Source organism: Piliocolobus tephrosceles, chromosome 5 (genome assembly GCF_002776525.5).
Source record: "Piliocolobus tephrosceles isolate RC106 chromosome 5, ASM277652v3, whole genome shotgun sequence".
Lineage (NCBI taxonomy): Eukaryota > Metazoa > Chordata > Mammalia > Primates > Cercopithecidae > Piliocolobus > Piliocolobus tephrosceles.
In genome coordinates this window covers 124,450,927-124,477,179 of record NC_045438.1, presented here as the reverse complement: position 1 = coordinate 124,477,179, position 26,253 = coordinate 124,450,927, and the positions used below count along the sequence as shown (strand labels likewise).

General features: G+C 44.2%; 1 protein-coding gene across 2 annotated transcripts in view; it reads left to right on the top strand.

Moving 5' to 3' along the window:
- Window positions 1-6,069: 6,069 nt before the first annotated feature.
- Window positions 6,070-26,253, top strand: part of SPATS1 (spermatogenesis associated serine rich 1) — a 43,090-nt gene continuing 22,906 nt past the window's right edge. Inside the window, exons 1-3 of one of the 2 annotated variants that reach the window (XM_026455490.1) lie at window positions 15,342-15,480; window positions 15,673-15,798; window positions 24,932-25,047. In XM_026455490.1, coding sequence (XP_026311275.1) covers window positions 15,796-15,798; window positions 24,932-25,047 — 119 coding nt within the window. In that variant the 5' untranslated portion in view covers window positions 15,342-15,480; window positions 15,673-15,795. Of the gene's footprint in view, window positions 6,257-15,341; window positions 15,481-15,672; window positions 15,799-24,899; window positions 25,048-26,253 lie in introns of those variants that run through there. The other variant, XM_026455489.1, reaches the window with a different exon arrangement.

Sequence of the window (26,253 nt, the reverse complement as noted above, 5' to 3'; positions counted from 1 at the left end):
CTGAGACAGAGACTCCACATCTTAGTAAATGTCCATGAGGCTCTGCTGTCAAGGTACATTATTTTGTTTTTGTTTCATTTCTCTTTGCTTAGTTTTTATTTTGCTTGTTTATTCTACAGGTAAGTTTATCACCAAATCCTTTCCTTTCATAAAGATATTAAAGATATTTAGACAGATCCCTTGCCAAATGCGGGATTTTTGTTTGCAGAATAACATTATCTTTCAGAAGACATGCTACGAAGTCAGGTGTTATATGATGTCTGTGGCTCTTGGGAGTCAAATTGGCTCATTTACCAGAGTATCTGACTTCCATCTTTCATTTGAGCTATTAGGGAAGGAGATAGTTGTTCTGTCTTTGGTCTAGAAACCTGTGGTAGGAAGCCTTTCCATGAAAAGTGTTTAATAAATTAGAACAGAGAATTCCATTATGTCTTCTTGAAATGGGCCCTCTGTCTGCAAGGATGTCTGGAGAATGGAAATGTAAACACAGAATTAAGAATCCTAACATTAATGCAATTTTCATTTGCTGTCAATTTACTCCATTGTCTTTGAGATGCTATTAAAAATGCATGCAGGATATGAGTGAGATAAAACATCAAATTCAAGTTGATTCCAATTTACGATGGCACTCCATTTCTCTGACCCACCAGCTTCCAGTGGCTTTAAGCCATCTGGGACACAGCCCAGAGCATGGGAGTGAGCAAAAAAGGCCTCTGAGCAGCAAGAAGTGCTGCCATAAAGTCTGAGAAGCTCAATTCAAAGGAGGATCTTGCCCACACTCACTCAGGGCCCTTGGAATCAGTAACTTCCTTTATATTATTAATAGTAGCTACCCTTTATTGGGTACTTACTATGTACCAGGTAACATGCTTTATATGTAATAACTTATTTAATCCTCACAACAATCCAATGAGGTAAGTTCTAATTCCCATTTTACAGATGAAGAAAGTGAGAGAAGGGAAGTGACTTGCTGGACATCATATAGACAGTAAATGGTAGAGCAGGAATCTGAACCCAGGCAGCCTGGGGCCAGAGTCCGTGCTATTAACCGCCATGCTCAATGTTTCCTTCTCTCTTTTAGATATACAACAGCTTTTGCACAGACCACAGATGCTGAGTCTGTCTTGCTGCTGGATGTGGCCATGTGGATACATTGTTGGTCCCTGGACTAGGAGCAGAAGTGAGATGTGCCAGGTCATGTAAGCTCTGCCCTTCTGCCTCTCCTTTTTTACGAGTTGGAATCTGGTCTTAGGGGTCAGAGTGCTAAGAAAGGTAACACCCAGGGGTGGCAGAGCAGGAGGTTGGAAAGAGTTTGGGTTCCGACCCCGTGGAGTTACCACGGATGCCTTGGACTATCTATTCCTGCATTATTACATGTGAAAGAAATAAACTCTTCTGTTTAAGATGCTTTAAATCTCTATGATAGCAGCCAAACTCACAAGCCAATGAATTTATCCCAGGGCATGAAAGAAAGGCTACTTTATATTAACAAGTCAAGGAATTATTCAAAGCATTTAGAAACTCAATAACAAACAAGCTTTGAGTCCTAGGAGGGGCAACTTTAATTCTTTGGAAATATCTCTGGAAAATGCCTTAATGATGACAGTAAAAGGAGGTATACTTTATCTGCTGGATGTAATAAAGAGAGCATGTGAATTCAATTCAGTTCCACAAATGTTTATGGAATGGCTACTATGCTCTAGCCAAGGCTGATAGAGCCCTTGCCCTCAGGAAGCTCTCAGTCACTGGAGTGTGGGGGACACCGACAGATGAGCATGCAGACATCAACAGTGATCAGGGATGGTGGAGCACAGAATCCAGCCCTGGCTTAGGGCATAAGGGAAGGCTCTTTGGAGAGATGGCCAAACAGCCCTAAGGCCGAAGACAAGTTGAGTTTTCCTTAAAGAAAGGAGTACATGTGTTTTATGGAAGTTGGAATTGAAAAGCCCATCCAGATCCAGAAGCTTCTCTCTTCCTTGAGAAAGGTGACCCATGAAACTAACATCTTGAGTTACCCCCTTTCCTTCTTGTTCCAAGCTCCTTGCACCCATCGGCCAGGTTCTGGTGAACGTTTGGGTGGCCAGTGTGCTGTCTTGCACTGTAGGTAAGCAGACATTACCTAGGCTATATCACCCAGGATTAGGAAGGGTCCTTAGCTGATAGCATCTCTTCCTTCATCTTTAAGCAGCCATAAAAGCCGAAGGAGCAGCCAGGGGCCTCGGGGAGTTAAAACAGTGCTCACGGAAGTGGGAACTCACTCACCCTTATCCTAAATGACAGGCAGATAGAGGATGGACAAATTATTTAACTCTGGTTTTCAGGTCTGAGGACGATGATGTTACCCTTGCCCAAGCTGGGGACTGTGGGGAATGATCAGTTGAAAGTATAAGATGGCACTTGCCAGATGGTGAAATAAAGTCAGTAATTAATTCCCTTGGAGCAGTCTCACAGAAATATTGATATCTGAAAGATACCTGACATTCTCTTTTCCTTAGGGAGTATTCACTCAGAAAGAGAGTCCAGATTCTGGCAGTTGGGATAGAAGATAGTAGAAGGCAGAGGAGAAGCGAGGAAAGATAAAGGGAGAGTAGGGTCAGTCATGAGAATTTTCTTTCCCTGAAATGCGGTTTGAGGCTGGCATTCCTGGGGTCTCACCCCAAACCTTTTCCTTACCTCTCTAGTCTCCAGAGTTAAGACCTGGCTTATTCTGACTCAGCCGTAAATCAAAGCCAAAATCCAGCAGTATATGGTCACGGACTTTTAGAAAAATTGCCTAAATTATATTTTAAGGAAAATTGCATTCTTTCACATAAAGAGTGTGTGTGTGTATACACACATATGTATGTATATTATGTATATACCCATATATGTGATATGGTTTGGCTGTGTCCCCACCCAAATCTCACCTTGAACTGTAGCTCCCATAATTCCCACATGTTGTGGGAGGGACCTGGTGGGAGATCATGGAGGTGGTTTCCCCCATACTGTTCTTGTGGTAGTGAATAAGTCTCATGAGATCTGGTGGTTTTATAAGGGGAAACCGCTTTTGCTTAGCTCTCATTCTCTCTTCTCTGCCACCATGCAAGATGTGCCTTCTGCCTTCTGCCATGATTGTGAAGTCTCCCAGCCATATGGAACTTTGAGTCCATTTTTTTAAGGCGGACTCTCACTCTGTCACCCAGGCTGGAGGGCAGTGGCATGATCTCGGCTCACAGCAACCTCCACCTCCCAGGTTTAAGTGATTCTCCTGCCTCAGCCTCCCAAGTAGCTGGGACTATAGGTGCCCGCCACCATGCCCAGCGATTTGTTTTTTTGTATTTTTAATAGAGACGGAGTTTCACCATGTTAGCCAGAATGGTCTCAATCTCCTGACCTTGTAATCTGCCCTCCTCAGCCTCCCAAAGTGCTGGGATTATAGGCGTGAGCCACCACACCTGGCTTTCGGGTATGTCTTTATCAGCAGTGTGAAAACTGACTAATACATACGTGTATGCACATATACATATATACAGATGCTTTTCACTTGGCTTTCAACAAAGATGTATTTATCACATTTGCTTTTCATGCAAAATGTTGTGACCAGGTGAAAAAAGATAATATAATAGAACAAATAAAATACTGAAAGAAAGAGCTCTTGAATTTTGCTGAAATGAAAATTTAATGATAAATGATAAGGCCTCTATTTAACATAAATGTAACCCTGACTGTGTTACCATTGTCCTCTTTGACATAATAGATAAATATATTGAGCTGTAACTACTATACAGACTATACTAAGTGCTTGAATTTTAATCTAATCTCTCTACAAAAAAAAAAAAAAAAAGTATAAAATTGCTTCCTGGTGTTCTTAGAAGAGAGAATTAAATTCATAACAGCCTTCTGAGCACTGTGCCTTGAGTCCTGCCTCTCTTTTCTTTATTCTCCATGCCCTTACACTATTTCATTTTCTTCATAGCACTTCTTCCTTTTCTTTTTCTTTCTTTTTTTTTTTTTGAGACAGGTTCTTAGTCTGTCACCCAGGCTGGAGTGCAGTGGTGTGATCTTGGCTCACTGTAGCCTCCGCCTCCTGGGTTCAAGCGATTCTTGTACCTCAGCCTCCTGAGCAAGTGGGATTACAGGCGCCTACCACCACACCTGGCTAATTTTTGTATTTTTAGTAGAGATGGGGTTTTGCCATGTTGTCCAGCCTGGTCTTGAACTCCAGGCCTCAAGGGATCCGCCTGCCTCGGCCTCCCAAAGTGTTGGGATTACAGGCATGAGCCACTGTGCCTGGTCTCATAGCACTTATTTCTAGCTCTCGTTTTTATATTCATTTCTCTATCATATTAAAACTTGTCATTGAAGAATAACATGTGTGCAGAAAAGTGCACAGGTGAACTGCTGGATGCATTTTCTGGGGGTCATGGACTTTCAGAAATGTTATTTGTTTATGTAGTTGTAAAATATACATAACACGGTATTTGCCATTTTAACGATTTTTTGTTGTTGTTGTTTTTGTTTTTGAGACAGTCTCGCTCTGTCACCCAGGCTGGAGTGCAGTGGCGCGATCTCGGCTCACTACAACCTCCGCCTCCTGGGTTCAAGCACTTCTCCCTGCCTAAGCCTCCCGAGTAGCTGGGATTACAGGCATGAACCACCACACCCGGCCCCATTTTAACCATTTTAAGTGTACAATTCAGTGGCATTGAGTACACTCACATTGTTGTGTAGCCAGCCATCACTGCTATCCATCTCCAGAACTTTTTCATCACCTCGACTGAAGCTCTGTACCCATTAAACATGAAGTCCCCATTCCCCTCCCCGTGGCCCCTGGCACCCACCATTCTACTTTCTGCCTCCATCAGTCTGACTATTCCAGATACGTTATATGTGGTCATGAGTCACTGGCTGTGACCCTGAGCACCTGACATCATGTGCCTCCTGTTTCTCTTTATTTGGCATAAGTGTATGTTAAGCCGTGTGATGATGGTCCCCAGCCAGCTACGGTGCCTTGAAGACTGTGCACAGGGATTTTTCTCATTTCCTGTCATCACTGTGAGAAAATGTGATGCAGCTAATGTTTCCATGTCAGACCGCAGTCTCCAGTGTGAGCAGGAGGAGCTGCCAGCTTCACAGTTAACTCCTCTTGCCCGTCACAGTAATAAGTGGATTCCTTCTACTTAAGTGGATTCGGTTAAGAGCCCAGTGGTGCTGTGAACACGATCTCTCAGAACAAATGGACGCTATGTTTGGAGGATGCTGCTTCTACCAGTGATGATTTCTGAATTTTTCTTCTTCATCTCCTCTGAAAGATTTCTTCCTAAATTGGTAGGTTTTGTACCCAAAACAGCGTCAGTTTGGAAAAAAAAAAAGTGTTAAGTATGCAGTTCTGCTTCTTTCCTGCCATTACCCCTTCTCCTAAATCTGTTTTAGCTGAATAATCTCCTAAATCCTGTTTAGCTGAATAAGGAACATCTGGGGCTTTTAAAGGTCTTTTTCATTTGAGAGAAAGGCACATCTGTATTAGAGTATTTCTGGAAAATGAAAGAGCAGAATGGAAATTTCACAAGATTAAAGTGTGGTGGGAGAACATGTCCACTTCTCACTCCAGAACCTGCAAATCATGACAACATTTGGTTTGGAGGAAATGGCCAGTCCTGCAGCTGGTCCTGTCTCCCTCCAAAGCCCCACCATGAACCAGCGAGCAGTCCAGTCGTCATAAACGTGGACCACAAGTTCCTCTCTGGAGTTGCAGAAGACTGAAAAGGAAGGTGTTTTCCCTCCACTTGCAAAGTAACAAGAACCAACGGCCTCCTGACCTCATGGATGTCTTGGAGGAATGTTGAGGATGGATGAAATTCACAGGACTCAATAATTGTTCTCCACTCATCACAGCCTCCCTGTGTTAGAACAACACAGCCACTCTCTGTGCCACGTGACTTTGCATTATCTCCCACGTGTGCAGATGGAGTCTGTGTGTTCACCTCACTGATTTTGGGTTTTCCCATGTGACCTGCTTTGGCCAAGAGAATATGAGCGAAAGTGATAGTGCAACAATTTCAGACACAGGCCTCAAGAGACATGATGCGTTTTCACTCACCCCTCGTGTGCTATGCCATTTGACATGAGAAGAACAGGCCTTGGGGAGCTGCTGCTGATCCCTAGGGAATGAGATCAACCCCAGGGAGCGAACCTGGATCTGAGCTGCAGTCTGAAGCGAGGCTCAGCTGACCAGGTCTAGCCTGAAGTAGATTGATGTTAGCCGACCTCCAGACTCGTGAGTGTGCAAAATAGCTGTTCGTTGTTGTAGGCCACTGAGTTTGAGGTAGTTTGTTATACAACGCTATTTTGGCAATAGCTGAGTAATACAAAGGCCAAAATACAGAAGCCAAGAGTAAAAGGGCAACTGAAGTAGGTGGCTGATGTGTGAGTCAATACGGAAGCGATGGTGGGATCTGAGCAGACAGCATGTGGGGAAGGGCCTGCAGGAACAAGGCGGAGAGGACGGAGGAAAGGAATACTGCACTGCAGCTCCACCAGAGGCTGGATGGAGGGGCAGCCCCCCGCCCCACACACCCCTCCTCTGTGCCTCTACTGAGTACTGGGACTTTCTGACATCTTTGTTCAGTGTTGTCAATATCCGGGAGGCTTCCAGAGAGTAGAAGTTTGACTCCTAACAGGGTCAAGATTTCCAGTTATGGGGTCTACATGGGCTCATGGTCATGCTATGTCAATGGAACAACAATGGAAAGGTGGGGCACGTGAGATCTAAGGAGAATGCTGCTGAATGGGTATTGGCATCACTAGCTGCGAGCTCCCTAAATCTACACAGTCATTAGTACAGGGAACCAGCCCTCCAAAGCAGAACTTCTGGGTCATGTTGGTGTGAGCAGGCTCTGTAAGGTCCTGTGACCTTGAGGAAGCTACTTAATCTCTCCAAACTCAGGTGAGGAGGTAATGGGGATAATAACAGTACCTATCCCCACAGGATTGTTACGAAGAGTCAATGCGGGGAGTCTCTGACACAATGCCTGGCACAGAGTGAAGCCCACCATGAATTAGCATAAATAGCCATGTCGCCATTTCTCTTCTTTTCTTTTTTTTTTTTTTGAGTTGGGGTCTTGCTATGTTGCCCAAGCTGGCTTTGAGCTCTTGGGCTCAAGTGATCTTCCTGCCTCAGCCTCCTGAGTAGTTGAGCCTACAGATACGTGCTACCATGCACAACTTATGCTGCCATTTTATAATGAGACTGATACCTGGTGTTCAGTAAGAAATGAATATGTCTTGTTTTCCTGAGCCTAGATATTTCTTAAAAGTAGAAGGCCAAGTGCAGTGGCTCATGCCTGTAATCCCAGCACTTTGGGAGGCCGAGGCGGGAGGATCACCTGAGGTCAGGAGATCAAGACCATCCTGGCCAACATAGTGAAACCCCGTCTCTACTAAAAATACAAAAAAATTAGCTGGATGTGGTCGTGTGTGCCTGTAATCCCGGCTACTCGGGAGGCTGAGGCAGGAGAATCGCTTGAACCCATTAAGTGGAGGTTGCAGTGAGCTGAGATTGCGCCACCGCACTCCAGCCTGGCGACAGAGTGAGGTTCTGTCTCAAAAAAAAAAAAAAGGTCGGCCGGGCGCGGTGGCTCAAGCCTGTAATCCCAGCACTTTGGGAGGCCGAGACGGGTGGATCACGAGGTCAGGAGATCGAGACCATCCTGGCTAATATGGTGAAACCCCGTCTCTACTAAAAAATACAAAAAACTAGCCGGGCGACGAGGCGGGCGCCTGTAGTCCCAGCTACTCGGGAGGCTGAGACAGGAGAATGGCGTGAACCCGGGAGGCGGAGCTTGCAGTGAGCTGAGAGCTGGCCACTGCACTCCAGCCTGGGCGGCAGAGCAAGACTCCGTCTCAAAAAAAAAAAAAAAAAAAGTCGAAGTCCCCACCAAATAGACTGTCGCACTAAGTTTGAACTCTCCTTGGCAATACCCTGAGCAGAAATCTGACTTCTACCATTTGTTCCTCAGCCCACATCAGCCAACCTGCTGGCTTTTGTTTTCTTTCCTCTTTCTCTGTTTCTCAGGAAATCTGTCTATTCTTATGCTTGCAGGGGGGAAAAAAGGTGGAGGTGGACCTGAAAGAGCAGATGGCAGAGCTCAGCAGGATGCTATCTCTTGCCACCAGCTTGGGCTGTGGAAATGCTATTTTATAGTTGGCACTTCCACCATAAGCTAGGTGACCCCTCTGCTGCACCTGTGGTTTGTGAAATGGATCATATGACCTTCATCACAACAACAGCTGGGGCTTTTTAAACCGGGAAGATCCTGTCATGCTAACTTGCATTTCTTTTCCTAACCTACCATAGAATCTTGCCCTAGTTCTTTCTTGCACTCTGCTTTTTCAGGGGAGAGTTTCCAAGGCCAATGAGCTCACTACCTAGCCATTTTTGCATTTTTCTTAGAGTTTGTCTGGAGAAGCCCGTCTGTCTCAGGAGGCAGTCTTCCCCATTGTCTTCTAAAAGCTGGCCCTTCTGGAGGCTTTTAGTCTGTCCCTGGTCCTGGTTCAAACCTGAGTGAAGATGCAGGAGGATGTAGCCACCCTCCTCTCAGAGTTCATGATGAGCAGGGTATGGAGATGGTCTAACTTCTTCCCCAAGGACCTTTAGCTCTTTAACAACTTGCAAGACTGAAATTGCTTCTATTGGTTTCTCTCCTCCACCCTTCCCCAAGAGAACAGGCCAACTGCTGTACAGTTCCTCTAGCATCAGATTTGAGTGTTTGTTCTTCTTTGTTATTGAAATCAGTCATAGAAGAAATTGCTCTTCATAACAAAAGCACACAGTTATTGACTTCCTACCATGTGCATGTCATTCTAAGTGACTGACATGTATTTATTCATGAATCCTCTCAACCTTATGAGGGAAGTACTATTATGATCTCCCTTTACAGATGAGGAAACTGAGGCTCACAGGGACTGAGTAGAGTGGACAGCTGGTAAGCAGGAGTGGCAAGATTTGCGCTCGGGAAGTTTGGTTCTGAAGACTGCACTTGTACTTCTGATGTCATAATGCTTATTTTCACAGTATTGGCTGGGTTGAAGACCACAGTAACATTTATTTGCTTATTTTTTCTGCAGAAGTAACAAATATTTAGCAATGTTCAGCGATTTGGCAGCCTCTTAATAGGCTCCAGGAATAATCTGGCCTTCCATGGGTGAATGTTCTCTTTAGAATATGGATTATTTAATGCCTCTTTGTCTACAACTTGGAGCCCCAGGTACACATTCCAGGCACCAGAAAAAGTTCATTCAACTTCCTGTTAGCATGCCAACATCTCTCACTCTCAGCCTGGCCGAAACCAACTTAACCATTTATTTTGCTACCCCTCTTTCCTCTCCAGCTCACACGGAGACTCGTGTAAAATTAGATCTATTTTTCCAAGACTTGGTGTCCTCAGGCCATAAGTCTTGGGGTTGTCTTTGTCTCCTCTGTTTGGTTGGCTTCTCATATCCATTAAGTTCCTTCTGGCTGGCCCTCTTCCTCAGACAGCAGCCTTCCCACCTCATCAGACTAGTCTCCCTAGAGCTCTAGGGTTCTACTAAGAAAGAAATGGCACCCTCCAGATGGGTAACTGCAGGGTATAATAAAGGCACTATTCACAGAGGTGCAGGTGAGTTTAGGAAAAGCAGTAGGGAATGGGGCAATGCCTCAGGGCTGTAACAGCTGGGAGTCACTGCTATTCCTAGGCCTGCAAGGTCCAGGGAAGGAAGCAGTGAGTAGTCCCCAAAGAGAGCTCTGTGGAGCCCACCCCTGACAGGGGCCATGGCCCTAAGTGGAGGGACATAGACAACTGAGGCCAACAGGACAGAAGCTGGGGACTGAGGGGTAAATACCCTGACTTCACTTTCCTCCCTGCCTTCCTCCAGTGCTGCCGTGGGATTTGGGGGGTGAAGTCCACATAGGCCAACCTCCCAGGCACAGAACAAGGTGGGGACAGTGGGAGTGGACCTGGGAGAGATACAAGGATGGGCAGCATATGCCACTGTTGCCTCACCATCCCTCTGATGAGAGATCTGCAGTGACTTCTTAGTCCATATTGGGTTAAACCTGATATTGAAGGAATTTCACTTCAACCTCACCTAATTCAGCCTTTTCCTTTCCTGTTCTGTAGAGAATAGGCATTCCATTCACAGAAGCTAGTATCCTTACTCTGCATGTCTGTTTTATATATTACATAGGTTACATACATTTAAAAATCTTAGTCATTGATTTATGTTACTCAGAAATCCAAGTCCAAAGGGACTTTTGTGTTTCTGGGGACAAGCATCCTCTCGGGCCTCTCCCACACAGTCTGGCAGCCTAGGATGTAGCCCTGACAGCCTGGCCAGTACTGAGATGACAAACAGAACTGCTCATTGCTGAGGGCACATATACGAAGGCTCTGGCACAGTGGTGAGAGCTTAGGCTCTGAATATAAAGAGACTGGATTGAAACTCCAGCTTTGCCAGTTACTGGTGGGACAAGTTACTTCTGCCTTCTGAGTCTGTCTTTCTTCATTTGTAAACAGAGGATGATTTACTAGCACTTTACTGTGGTTGGGATTAAATGAGATAATAAATGTAAAGAGATGGGCATAGCTATCAGGGGAACTCAGTCAGGGAAGGGACTGTGTTTTATTCACCTTTAAGTTCCTGTACCTAGCACAGTGCCTGGAACATAAAGGGGTTTGGTCATTGTTTCCTGGCCTGAACTGATGGGGAGGCCCTCTGGCTATTTGGGAGCTGGCCATGTTAGTCAATTATGAGGTAGCAAATTCTCTCTCTCCTCCATCTTTGCCAGGCTTCCTCTACCTACCATTGAAGGTTTCTGAAGGTGGCCGTGCGTCAGTAATCCACTCAACACCTATTTCCTCAGCGCTGTCTTTATACAAGTCTCTGTGATGCCCCTTACTTGAAGTCAACAGTAGAGAATCTATCCGCGCATCCCATTTTCCATACCTGGGTTTATACTGCCCTCTGGTGCATACTTATGGGACAAGCGCATTACATGAGGGCTTCTGCTGGATGACCTTTCCTTGACATTGGGGAAGACAGGCTCCCCTATAGGGACCGTCTGCAGTGCTCTTTCGAGGAGAAGTGGTGTTTAAGATGCCCTCCTCGCCCAGTTTAGCTTGCAGCTCTTGAGGCTTACCAAACTCAGAGGATTTTTACCAATGTCTGACCCTAGGCCATTAAATAATACCATCCTTCTAGGCTCAAGTTTCTTTCTCCAGCAGGCACTTTTTGTCCTGCCAAGACTCAAGAGGAACGGGGTAGAGTTTATTTGAGTTTATCTTTCTCCCTCCACTGTCTGGTTTCCTCTAATCTCTGGGCTCTTAATTCTTATGGCTGTCCCAGCTGCTCTCAGGGGTCTGGGGTGGCGGGAGCCAGGGGAGAACCAGAACCAACCATTCCTATCCAGTGCCCGGCCCCCTGCTTCCACCCCCGCCTCACTGTCTACCATTCCTTCCCAGAGCCAAGCTCCCAGTTACTGAAAGCGAAGTGGGGTCCTTCAAGGAGAAGGAGCAAAGGGGAAGAGGAGAGGTTAAGGTTCAGCCCACCTTCCTCTGGCCTCACCATGAAACCTGCTAGAAGTATTTGTCTTTCATGATTAAGTCGAATAACATAAATTTGCTGATATGCAACTATGTTTCACCTACATAACCAGAAATTTTACATAGTTCAGTGAAATACTCCACATGTAAGCCCTGTGTGTGTTTGTAGTGGCCTGGAGTCCCAGGTTTCCTGAGCTCATTCAGACCCATGAGGACCAGGCTTGTGGAACATTAGGATCCTGGACTGTAGAGCTGAAAGGAGGGCCCTAAAGCTGGAGAAATGGTTGAGTTGACCTTAAGGACCTGGGACCACTGCCCCTTCCCACATCAGGCCTCCATGTTCCTGCGCAGGTTCCGCGGTAACCTCCAGACTGGGCTTGGTTTGGGGTGCTCAGCCAGGGGCCGGCAAGGGAACACTGAGGAAGCCTTCTTCTTGCCCAACTGTGCTCACCCTCCCAGCTATACGGGCAGGATTTTCTGGGACCTTCAGGATCCTCAGCCTTCTGGGAACACCCAGCATCCTCCCCTCACCTCTGCTGCTGAACTCTGGTTGTGGGACTGCTGTGCACAGGAAGCTTCAGGTGCAAATCCTGGGGACATACCGGCTGTGTGGGGGGGCCAAGCTGATCAGAGGCAGCTCCGAGGCCCTGAGAACCCCTTAGCTGACTCCAGTGCCTTGCCAAACCTTGGGTACAGCTGCCAGGGCAGGCCTGGTGCAGCAGGCATCTAAAACTTGCTCAAGGAGTGAGGGCAAGGTGGCCTGGGAGGTTTTAAGCTGCAGAGTAAGGGAAGGTTTATGAGTCACAGTTCACAGGACTCACCAAGGATGAGAAAGTTTCCCTTCTGTGACTCACTTGCCTGCCTAGCAAAATCACCTGACCAACAGATAGATCTTGATATCTTGGAACCTGGTGGTTCAGGTTAGAAACCTGGAGGATGCAAGCAAGAGAGGCAGAGGCTCAGCTCAGACCATTATAATCATCCATCCATCCACCCACCCACTCACTCATTTATTCATTCATTAAACAAATGGTTATTGAGCATCTATATGTGCCAGGCACTGTGCTAGTAGCAGTGGATAAAACAGACAAAAATCTCTGCCTTCCTGGTGAGGCAGCATCTTGAGTCAAGCCATTAATACTCACCTAACTATGCTGTTGCCCAGCTAACATTTCTATTACAAAACTATTACCTCTTCTACCATGGGATAAAGAGATAACATGTTTTTTAAACTTTGATAAGGGGAAATGCTCAGGATATGCAGCCATCCCTCTGTATCCCTGGGGGATTGGTTCTAGGACTCCCCTCCCAGACCAAAATCTTGAGCATATCAAGGATGTTCAAGTCCCTTTTGCAAAATGACATAGTATTTGCATATAACCCATGCACATCTTCCTGTACAGTACTTCAAATCATCCCTAGATTATTTATAATACCGAAAACAATGTAAATGCGTTGTAAATTGTTGCTATTCTTTGTTGTTTTTATCTGTATTATTTTAAATTTTTAGATATTTTTTGAATATTTCCAATCTGTAGTTGGTCATATCTGTGGATCCAAAACCCTCAGATATGGAGGGCTAACTTTTTTTTTTTTTTTGAAATGGAGTCTCACTCTCTTGCCCAGGATGGAATGTGGAGTGGTATGGTCTCAGCTCACTGCCACCTCTGCCTCCTGGGTTCAAGCAGTTCTTCTTCAGCACTCCAAGTAGCTGGAATTACAGGTGCCTGCCACCACACCTGGCTAATTTTGTGTGTGTGTGTGTGTGTGTGTGTGTGTGTGTATGTTTTTAGTAGAGACATGTTTCATCATGATGGCCAGGCTGGTCTTGAACTCCTGATGTCAAGTGATCCACCCACCTCGGCCTCCCAAAGTGCTGGGATTATGGGATTATAGGCGTGAGCCACAGCCCCTGACCATCAACTGTAATCTTAAATTTTAAAAGCCCAATACAAGATATATATATATATATATATATAGATAGATAGATATATATATATTTATAATGTTAACATATTTGTGCACAGAAAAAGGGCAGAGAAGAAGCAGCCCCTAAATATCAGCAGGGGTGTAAATCACTAGCGGTATATGACATACATGTGCATAGAAAAAGGGCAAGGAGGAAACAACTCCTAAATATCAGTAGGGGAGATTGTGTTTTCTAGGAGGGCCACAAGCTCCCCTGTCCCCTATGCTCTTCATACAGTATGACTATGATGGAGCGCTGTGATCTAAGTTCCCTCTCCATGCATTTGTGACTGTGGAGGCAATATAACTTCTGCCTGGTCCTCCTGGGATGCTCACATTGGAAACTCAGACACTGGTGTTAGAAAGCACATGGAAAGGCCACACATGGGTGAACTGGCGCTAACCCTGCTGACCTCAGCTGACAACCAGCATCAATCACCAGACACATGAGTGAGGAAGCTCCTCTGTGACCTCTGACTGAGACCCTGTGAGAGACCCCAAGCCTGAGCAGCCTAGCTTAGCCTAGCCAACCACCAGAATCAGAAATTAAAAATGAATGTTGTTGTTTAAAACAACAGAGTTTGGCGGTGATTTGTTATACAGCAACAGCTATCCAGAAAAACGTATTTAACTTCTATGTTGTGAGATCATGGATATTAACAATACTTTTCCATATTTTCCAATATTTCTATAATGACCATTTATTTCTCTTATAATCAGTAATAAAAAAGGGAAAATTTGGTCTAAACACGAATTTAGGGACTTAAACTAGACTTGGAGAAAAGCTTTCTATGCAAGATTTATTAGATACTGGAAAGGATGAGGAAGATAAATTTAAGTCAATATGATGGAAAGAGTGGTGGATTTGGAATGAGGAAACTTAGAAATGAATCTGTTTTCTGGGTGACCTTGAGCAAGCCTTTGCTAAAATTTGGTTTTCTATTTTGAAAAATGCAGCTGGCTGCTTAAGGAAGATAACATCCACCAGGGCGCCTGGCCCAGAAAAGACGCTCTGTAAGTGGTAGGTGGATCCTATCTAATCAATGCCAATTATAACCAGACATCTGCAAACTTTGTGGAGGGCGCATCTTTCACTGCTACCAGAGCCTACAGTTCTAATAATGAAAATTGCCTGGAAAAGAACCACAACTCTTAAAAAAGAAAAAAGAAAAAAATCCAAAACCACAAAGTGGCTTTTGCAGCGGTCTTTGCCTGTGACGCCGGGCCATGGCTGGAGCCCCTAGCTCCTCATCTCTCAGGAGCCTCTATCCCATATCAATGGCAAGAGAGTCCGGGGGTGACAGACAGTGGGGCCGGCAGCCGAGCCAGGGAGGACGCTGCGCGCCACATTGCTGGAGCCGGTGTCCCGGCAACCCCGGAATGCGCCTCCGTGGGAGAAGCAGGCGGCCGCAGCGTCCCTTTTGCCCTCGGCTCTCGGTTCCTCGGCCTCGGCGTGCGTTCGGCAGGCAGTTCGGCTGCCAGTTGGTTCGTTGGTCCGTGGAGGCCTCTGAGCACAGACCCGGGCCTCCCCTGGGGAAGGGGGTGGGAAGACTCTGAGGTAGAAAAGAAGGCGCTGGATGGGGGGTGCAGCGAGCCTGGCTCGGGATGGGGGCGGATTTGCTGGAGCTCCGAGGGCTTCTAAACCACGCATCGCGCGGGTGGAGGGAGGGAGGCTCGGGTTTAGAGGCCAGTCCTGCCGGCCTGACTTTCGGTGGCTTGTGGAATTTGTTTATTTTGACTGATACCTTTCTTAGGAGGTTATTTACTTTGTCTCTGGGTTGCTTCTAATATTTAAAATCAACATGTGCACAGATGAGTCCATCCATGATCACTGGAAACGGTCCACGGGGCTGCCGTCTCCCCTCCATCTCAAGCGCGACCCGTGGCAGAGAGCTGGAGAAGGTTCCAGAAGGAAGGGACTCTGGCATGACCGAGGTGGAGAGGACCTACAGTTGAGTTCTGAGAAATCCAGAGCACTCACTGGGTGTGGAGTTGGTGGCCACATCCAAGTATACTACACCCGGGGGTGGGGGCAGGTGGAGGGCACCATTTGAAATTTAGAAGGAAGCTAGTTTGGGGGCATGTAAAAGAGCTGCTTGAATAGTAGCTTATGTCTGTGCTAATCCAAGATTTGATTAGGCAGAGAGCACCACCGAAGCAGAGAGTCTCATAAATTACCTCACTGGATCTCACAACAGTGGAGAAGTATATTACTTATGAGTTAAGGGAGCCAGAGATTTGACCTTCCCAGTGCTTGGGTTAATAAATGGTGAGTCTAGGATTTGACATGAGCCTGAGATTTGACGTGAGTCTGCCATACTCCCGAGCCTGTGTCCTTTCATCTTTGCTCAGCTTTTAGTAGGTTTGTGTCACTGTTTATTGGATGGGACAGTTTAGGTGGGAATTATGAACACTTTAAAAATTAAATAATGGCTGGTAGCTCCATAATTGGTTAAGGCCAAGGAGGAATTCAGGGGCATGTTTGCCTTTAGAGAACAGTGTCATGGCGCCTGAACAGCCACAGTGGCCCAGAAAAGCTCAGAGTGCGCCTGCGCTCAAGTTGTCATTTACCTGTTTTGAGTGAGTGGCCTGAGTGCTGCAAAAAGGGGTTGTGAAATGTCCAGACTTTGCTGGATCAGATCTTAGCTTTCTCCCTGGTCTTCTGTATTCTGGTTCTGTGATCTCATTCTCCTTCACGGTGGGGAGAAAGGAGGGAGGTACAACTCATTCACCCAGCTATTAATATAAGCTGGGACCGCAGAGAAGGAGGAGCTGGAGGAGTTAGAACTATTAATTGTCCAAGTGTGTCTGGAACAGCAAGGAGAAAAGGGTTCTGGGATACTAACTTTAAGCTTCAGACCTTCCTGCAGTTTCCAGTTTGGTTTGGGGTAAAGGAAGAAGCTGCTGTTTTAAGGATGTCCTAGGGAGGATCCATGTTTTAGAGTTAGGAGTACCAGAAGGGCACCAGGTCCCAGACCACATTAATGAAAGCCCCATGGTGTTCTTTCCTGCTGTGTAGGAGAGTCTATTCAGGAAAACACATCTGAGTTTAGCTTAACATGGAATCTATGGATTTCAGGAAGGAAGGGGCTCCACAAACCAATTGAAGATACGTGTGTGTGTGTGTGTGTGCATTTTTCCATCAGAGAACCGATTGCTTTCATTACTGCGTATGGGGGAGGGGATATAATAAAAAAATGGGTTAAAAATTTCTGTCCTTGATCCTTAGGCCCATTATGAAGCAGATAAGCAGGGGTGGGAAATAGTGTTTGGTTCAATGAATATCCATGTTAAACAAACGTGGCTTGATGTATTATTTTTCTCCCTGCCAGACAGCGCTATTGTGACAATCAGCTGAGATGACAAACATATGAAAGTGCTTTGGTTATGTAAGGTGTTATTCCTGCTTAAAAAAAATGGAAATAATTATCCTGAATTCCACAGATGGCAATAAAGAAACAGACTTTCTTCCAAATTCTCTTTTTTCCCTTGAATTCCTTTCTGGTTACAAGAACCTCTCTTGGCCTTTAATTACATCATTTCTTCTTATTTTGTAGTGTTTTAGAAACTTGTCAGAATTTTCTGGCTTCTGGCTTACTTGACATTTATTGCACTTGAATAACAATTTTCATGATAAATAGTGAACCTTTCAAGCAGGGTGTATCTCCTTAGGGTGTTTGTTTCTCCCCACAGCCTTCTGAGCTAGATGAGGGAGAGGGCAGTCATTGGGAGCTGGACGTGGAGAAGTAATTGACTTGCTTGGAGTAGCTGGATGGTACTCTATGCAGTGGGAGCATCAATATCAGTATTAGCATCAGTATTAATAAGTATTCAGGCTTGCAATTCCGGCTTCTCTTCCAGCTAATCTTCTTTTACCAGGGGAAGGGCGGGGAGGCATCTTGAGGACATGTGTAAGTGTCTCTAGCTCAAGTTTGAGGTTGAGTTACTCTTAGGAAGATCCTGTAGTCAGCTTGATCTAGCGAGTGTGCTGTTGGCCAGTTTAGCAAGAGATTGCTCTTCCCGTCCTTGTCCATCAGACAAGCGTTCCCCATTATAGTGGCCACAGGCCACTTTCTAGAGTGCTGCTGCCACAAAACTTTTCAAGCAAGCAAGGAAGTGTGCTAAAGTTTTAGGTGTAATTTCACTGCTCGCTGCTCAGGGACATGCAGTACATTTAAATTTTGCTCCTAACACAAACAAACAAAAAACTTGGGAAAGGGCCCTCTCTGATACCATCCATAGGGCCAACCAATTCTTGCTTGGGTAAATTCTCAAGTCCTATAGTGGCAATATACAATTAAAATGTTTACATGTTATGGAAGGCAGCCACTGTTAAAACCTATGGGCAAAAATTACCATAAGTAAATCTTACCATAAATACCTCAGAACTCACATGCAAGTATTGACATAGAGGACATCTTTGGCCTTGATTTCATTTCTTCTCCACATAGGTGAATCCATTCTACATCTCCAGACATGCATTTCATGCCTTTTTCATAGATACATTTCTAGAAGTAGAACTATTGAGTCAGATGATATGCACTTCTCATAGGCTTCGGAAGTCGCATATGGCCAAATTGCTCTTCATAGGAATTCCATTCCTCCAAGCTATGCCAACCCTGGGTGTTTGCAAACTGATAACAAATAATGGTATCTCGTTTTAAGTTCAGTTCTTCAATTATCTGGACGGGGCCAGGTACAGTGGCTCGTGCCTATAATCCCAGCACTTTGAGGTGGGTGGATCATTTGAGCTCAGGAGTTTGAGACCAGCCTGGGCAACATGGTGAGACCCCATCTCTACAAAAAATACAAAAAAATAAAATAAAATAAAATAGCTGGTCATGCTGGTGCGTGCCTATGGTCCCAGCTACTTGGGAGGCTGGGGTGGGAGCATTACTTGAATCCTAGGGACAGAGGTTGCAGCGAACTGAGGTCACTCCAGCCTGGGTGACAGAGCAAGACCCTGTCTCAAAAAAAAAAAAAAAAAAAAAAGAAAGCCCCATAAAATCAACCACCACCCACTCCCCTAAACCCAATTATTAGGATGGATGAAATTTTCCCCAAATATATATTGGCTGTTTGTATGTGTTATTTTATCTCATTTTGAGATGGGGTCTCACTCTGTCACCTAGGCTGGCGTGCAGTGGTACGATCAGGGCTCACTGCAGACTCAACCTCTCCAGCTCAAGCAGTCCTCATCTCAGCCTCCCAAGTAGCTGGGACCACAGGTGTGCAACACCACGCCCAGCTAACTTTTTAGTTTTTTGTAGAGACCAGGTCTCCATATGTTGCCTAGACTGGTCTTGAACTCCTAGCCTCAAGCAGTCTACCTGCTGCAGCCTCACAAAGTGCCGGGATTACAGGCATAAGCTACCTTGTCCAGCCCGTTTTTAAAAATAAGCTACCCGATCATGTCTTTTGCCCTTTTTTTTTTCTTTTTGGGTGTTTATTTTCATCTTATAAATTTATAAAAGCTCAAGGAGTGTAAATTAGTTCAACCATTGCGGAAGACAGTGTGGTGATTCCTCAATGATCTAGAACTAGAAATACCATTTGACCCAGCAATCCCATTACTGGGGATATACCCAAAGAATTATAAATCATTCTACTATAAAGACACATGCACATGTATGTTTACTGCGGCACTGTTCACAATAGCAAAGACTTGGAACCAACTCAAATGTCCATCAATGATAGACTGGATAAAGAAAACATGGCACATATATACCATGGAATACTATGCAGCCATAAAAAAGGATGAGTTCCTGTCCTTTGTAGGGACATAGATGAAGCTGGAAACCATCATTGTCAGCAAACTAACACAAGAACGGAAAACCAAACACCGCATGTTCTCACTCATAAGTGGAGTTGAACAATGAGAACACATGAACACAGGGAGGGGAATATCACACACTAGGGCCTGTCAGAGGGTGGGGGACTAGGGGAGGGATAGCATTAGGAGAAATACCTAATGTAGACGACGGGTCGATGCGTGCAGCAAACTACCATGACGTGTATACCTATGTAACAAACCTGCACATTTTACACACGTACCTCAGAACTTAAAGTACAAAAAAAAGCTCATAATTTGTCATGACTACTAGCTCTTTTTTCTTTCTATTATGTATGTTACAGATTTTCCCCCAGTTTATAGTTTGCTATGAAAGTTTTAAGTTTATATTTAAAGAGGCATATTCAAATCTATGCCTCTTTTCCTTTATTTTGCCTATATTTGATACCTTTCTTGGCAATAACTTCTTTGCTCTAAGATTATATAAACTTTCACTTGTTTTTTTCAGGTACATCTTTAATTTCAATTTTTACATTCAAATCTGTAAGTCATCTGGATTATTCCAGTTTGGGATAAGAAAGGTTTAGTTTTATTTTTATTCCAAATGGTTAGTTGTTCCAGCAATATTTTTTGAATAACCCATCCTTTCTTCACCAAGATAAAATGCCACTTGTTTTCATATAAAATTTTATTCTATTTTTGTTTACTATTTTGTTCTATTGATTTGTCTGTCAGGGTTTTTGTCAGTACTATCTCGATTATTTGAATGTTAAACTACATTCTATAAATTATACTCCATAGCTATGTAACCCTGAACAAGTTATTTGACATTTCTGGAGCTTAATTTCTTTATCTGTAAATTTATCTCATTTTATTTATAATTATGGCCTTCTTTTCATTTCTATTATTATTATTATTGTTTTTTGGGGGATGGAGTCTCACTCTATTGCCCAGGCTGTAGTGCAGTGTGGCGTGATCTCAGCTCACTGCAACCCCCGCTTCCTGGGATCAAGCGATTCTCCTACCTCAGCCTCCTGAGTAACGGGGATTACAGGCATGCACCACCATGCCCGGCTAAGTTTTGTATTTTTGGTAGAGGCGGGGTTTCACCATGTTGGCCAGGCAGTCTCAAACTCCTGACCTCAGGTGATCCTCCCGCCTCGGCCTCCCAAAATGCTGGGATTACAGGCCAGGCCCTAATATTATTTGTATTTAAAATTTTTTCTTAAACCTTGTTTATCACATTATTAGCTTTTGCATGAAGCCAAAGTTCTGATAATCTTTATTTCAATCTTTTATGATTTTATTCCTTAAAATTTTTTTGGGGGGGAAGGGTTACTCTTTTTTTTTTTTTTCTTATTTCTTAAATTGATGATTTATCCCATTCATTTTGGAATTTTTTTATTTTGAACACTATAATCCATCAATTCTTGGATAGACAGTTTGCATCTTTGAAGTAGGGACTGGATGTTACCAGGTCTGTGAGCCGAGCAGCAGGCAGGATGTGGTTGTAATAATTTTTGCTGTATGAGCACTGAAACATGTAGAATGTGTGTTCACAGCTTGGAAGAAAACTCCAGAGACAATAGAGAAACACTTTTGCGTGGTGTCTGATACCTGTAATACCAGCACTTTGGGAGGCCGAGGCAGGCAGATCATGAGGTCAGGAGTTCGAGACCAGCCTGGCTAAGAGACCAGCCTGGCCAAGATGGTGAAATCCCACCTCTACTAAAAATACAAAAATTGGTCTCAGCGCCACCGTGCCTGTAATCCCAGCACTTTGGGAGGCTGAGACGGGCGGATCACCTGAGGTCAGGAGTTTGAGACCAGCTTGGCCAACATGGTGAAACTCCGTCTCTACTAAAAATACAAAAATTAGCCAGGCATGATGGTGGGCACCTGTAATTCCAGTCACTCAGGAGGCTGAGGCAGGAGAATCACTTGAACCCAGGAGGCACAGGTTGCAGTGAGCTGAGATCGCACTACTGCACTCCAGCCTGGGGGACACAGTGAGACTCTGTCTCCAGTAAATAAATAAATAAATAAATAGGCAAGCAGGACGTGGTGGCATACACCTGTAATCCCAGCTACTCGGGAGGCTGAGGCAGGAGAATTGCTTGAACCCTGGAGGTGGAGATTGCAGTGAGCTGAGATCGCTCCATTGCACTCCAGACTGGGCGACTCGGCTCAAAAAAAAAAAAAAGAAAAGAAAAGAAAAGAAAGAAATGCTGAATCACTCAACTCACATTTTAATTGAAATCTTAGGTCAGTATTAGGTGGAAAATGTGGACATTAGTGATTGAATTGAAAGTGATTTAGTAGTCAGACTTCTGAATGTGCGTAAGATTTAAGAATGCCTTAACCAGTCTATTTTGCTTATAATTTCCTTCTTTATATAGTGCATGAGTGATATGTGGTTAAAATCTATAAGTAAATCTAAAAGAATGCCTCCATAAGTATAAACTAAAATTTCTAAGTGATGAAAGCATGTGTCATAGTTTAACTGGCAGCCTTTGTTCTTTGTGATACATAAAATAACAATGCTATTACAATTGATGGTGTCTTATATTCAGTGAAATACAGCATGTGCATTTAAGGTTTCAGATTTCTAATTACTGCTTTAGTTGAATCCCACAAGTTTTGATATACAGTACTTAATGTTCATTGATCATTAAGCACCTCATGATTTCCATTACAATTTCTTCTTGTATGTGAATTATTTAGAAGTGTGGTTTTGAGTTTCCAAGCTTATGGATACTTTTTGGCTGTCTTTTTATTATTGATTTCTAATTGTATTGCATTGTGGTCAGAGAGTGTGGTCTATGTATTGTTGATACTTCTTTTGTGGCTTTGTATATGGGTGGTTCTTCCTTTGATTACTGGGGACCTGTCCTCTCATCCTCACAGCTCTGCTGCTTTCCTGCCACCTCCCCTGGGCTTGGCTCCATCCCAGTTACACCTTAAGCAACCAGTTGGCCCTCACTGTGCTGGGGGCTGCTCTAGGCTCTGGGGCATATTCCAGAGCAGCACTTCCCACACTTGGCTGACCCTAAGAATCACCTGAGGTGCTTCTTAAATATCCGGGCTCCCAGACTATAGGTTAGAGCCCTGGAGTCTGCATATTGAACAAGTAGCCCAAGGGGATTCTCATGACTAGGCAAATTCAGGAAGTTCTGTGCAGTTGGTAATCTGGAAGTGGAACGGGATAAAATATAGTGATGGAAATAGACTTAAAGAAGGAGATCACTGCCAAATGTGAGCCTAAATGAAGAGCAGGGTTGAGGATAGGGGCTTATTCAAAATGCAGGTTCCCAGGCCTCACTTGGAGAGATTCTAATTCAATAGGTCTTCGATGGAATTTGGGAATCTGTATTTTAAACAGGCTTGCTAGGTAATTCTGATGCAGATGGCCTTGTACCATGTCCTGAGAAGTCCCAGAGTGAGAGGATTTTGAAGGGAGGAAATAGCTCAGCTGAACTTTAAGCTTTGTAAAGTCACAGGCAAAGTCCTCTTAGGAGTGAAAGGTTTGGTGATAGATTGGGACTTGATAAGAGTGGGAAAGATATTATTCACTTGTGATATGAAATTTGAGAGGAAATGGATAAAAAACTGAGTAGTAGTCCTCCTGCTAGGTGGTGGTAATTTGCATCGTTTATAGTATACAGTCATATCAACAGGTTCTGCATCAGCTGATTCAACCAACTGCCCATAGTAAATATTCAAAAAGGAAACAACAAGGCTGGGTGTCATGGCTCACACCTGTAATCTCAACACTTTGGGAGGCTGAGGCGGGCAGATTGCTTGAGGCCAGGAGTTCGAGACCCTCCTGGCCAATATGGTGAAACCTTGTCTCTACTAAAAATACAAAAATTAGCCAGGCGTGGTGGCAGGTGCCTGTAATACCAGCTACTTGTGAGGGTGAGGCATGAGAATCACTTGAATCTGGAGGTGGAGGTTGCAGTGAGCTGAGATCGTACCACTGCACTCCAGCCTGGGTGAGGTGACAGAGTGAGACTCAGTCTTAAAAAAAAAAAAAAAAAAAAAAAAAGAAAAGAAAAGAAAACATCAGTATAACAATAAAAATAATACAAATAAATATATAACAACTATTTACATAGCATTTGCATTGTATTAGGTATTACAAGTAATCTGGAGATGATTTATAGTACAACATACAGGAGGATGTGCATATGTTATATTCAAATACTACACTGTTTCAGATAAAGTATTTGAGCATCTTTGCATTTTTGTATTGCGGGGGTCCTGGAACCAATCCCCTGTCAATACCAAAAGATGACTCTATATGTGTGAAGCATGATACTATGTAGGTGGAATAGTAGTCAGTCTAAAAATGTCCTCAAGAATCAGAGAAGTTTGACTCTTATTTCTTACAATTTTCTCATTACTAGAGGTTACATTGCCATCTATTGAGCTTCAGTGCTCTATGAAATGATGCATAAAGAAATATGCATAATCTTTTCATCAGACTTTTTATTTTTGTGGCTGGATGAGGTACATAACTGTAGGAAATGATAACAGAACAAATTGACTTTCATGAAGTATTATTAGTATAGGCAGAGTGAAGATAATGGGTACTCGTCTCTGTCTGACACTCGCTGGTTTTCAGGACTCCCTTACTTGTAACTGTGGGTGGCTGGGGAGTTATAATTCTTTTTCATTTATTCACTCAAACATTTATTGAGCACCTGCTTTGTGCCAGGCACTGTTATGGATGCTACCGAGATGAATAAGAACTGTGAGGGGAAATTTCTGAGGGCATTCTTTGGGTTGTGATCACCATTATATTCATCAGTTTTTCTATGAACAAATCCTTTGGAAAATTATATTGAGATGCTTAATACAATGTACAGTGCTATACAGCTCACTTCAGATCCTAGGTCTTCCACTTAGTTCACAGAATGTGAACTGTGGGTAGGGGCAAGCAGTCTAGTACAGGGGTTAGGATCTCAGGCTTTAGTGTCACAGAGCTGTAATCAAATATGAACCTAGATGTTTTCTTTTTTCTGAGACAGAGTCTCTGTTGCCCAGGCTGGAATGCAGTGATGTGATCTTGGCTGACTACAACCTCTGCTTCCTGGGTTCAAGCAATCCTCCCACCTCAGCTTCCCAAGTAGCTGGGATTACAAGAGTGTACCACCATGCCCAACTGGTTTTTGTATTTTTGTAGAGACGGGTTTCACCATTTTGACCAGGTTGGTCCCGAACTCTTGACCTCAAGTGATCCACCCACTTTGGCCTCCCAAAGTGCTGAGATTACAGGCATGAGCCACCGCGCCCGGCCTAGATGTTTACTTCTTATGTGACCATAGGCAAGTTTAACCTTCTCAGCCTCAGTTTTCTCAACCATAAAATGGGGATAATAAGGAATACCTATGCCTGTTGATTGTTATAGGGATTAAATGGGATAACATGTATAAGGTGTTGACATAATCCTCAGTGCAAGGTAAATGCTCAGTAAATGTTAGCTGTTTTACAAATTTATTTATAATCTAGGAAACAAAATAGGGCAGAATGTATTTTCAATAATGTAATTAGATGGTGATATCTCTGTGTTGCAGGTGCTAACTGCAGTGATTTTCTGGAATCTAAGGGATGTTTTGCCAACACAACATCCTCTGGCAAAAGTGTCAGTTCCTCATCTTCTGTGGAAACAGGCCCAAGTGTCAGTGAGCCTCCAGGCCTCCCCAGAGTGTCTGCTTACCTACAGTAAGTAAGGGTCTGGTGTAGAGCTGTCACTGTTGGGGGAGATTCTGACCAAGAAGCCAACAGTCTGAGAGGTAGCACGGTATGCTTGGCAAGAGCATGGATTCTGGAGCTAGACTGTGTGAGTTCAAATCCCGGTTCTGTCACTTAGTATCTGTGTGAATCTGAGCAAATTACTTCACCTCCCTGGGCTTCACTGTTCTTATCTGTAAAATGCTGATGATAGTTTATAGGATTGCTGTGAGGATTAGTTGAGTTAATACCTGGAAAGAGCTTAGAAGACTTCCCGGCACACAGCAAGTTCTGTGTAAGTGCTTGGTATTATGAAGTTCAAAAATAAGTGAAACTATGTATTTTTGGGATATGTACATACATACATGGGTGGTAAAACTTAAAGAAAAGCAAATAAATGATTATTGTAAGAGTCACAATTAGGATATTGGTTATTTTTCCCAGAAAGGGACACACACAGATGGTTTCTGGGGAGTGGGGAAGAGAAGGACTGGCAATGTTTTGTTTCTTTTGTTTGGATAGAGACAGGGGTCTCGTTCTGCCACCCGGGCTGGAGTAGAGTGGTGTTATCTTGGCTTACTTTAACCTCAAACTCCTGGGCTCAAGCGATCTTCCCTTCTTGGCCTCTCAAAGTGCTAGGATTGCAGGTGTGAGTCACTGTGCTGGGCTAACGTTTTGTTTCTTGACCAGGATGTTGGCTTTGTATTTAGTTGTAAAACTGTCTTTATGCTTTATGTACTTTCCCTGTTTATATTTCTTTTCCAATAAAAAGTTTTGAAAATGCTTTTCTAATAATTTTTGTTACAATGAAAGTAATTTAAGCTTATTGTAGAAAATTTGAACAGATGAAGACAGTACTAAAAATAAAAGTCACGGCCAGGCACGGTGGCTCGCACCTGTAATCCCAGCACTTTGGGAGGCCAAGGCGGGTGGATCATGAGGTCAGGACATCGAGACCATCCTGGCTAACATGGTGAAACCCTGTCTCTACTAAAAATACAAAAAATTAGCCGGACGTGGTGGCGGGTACCTGTAGTCCCAGCTACTCGGGAAGCTGAGGCAGGAGAATGGTGTGAACCTGGGAGGTGGAGCTTGCAGTGAGCCGAGATTGTGCCACTGCACTCCAACCTGGGCGACAGAGCGAGCCTGTCTCAAAAAAAAAAAGAAAAAAGCCGGGTGCGGTGGCTCAAGCCTGTA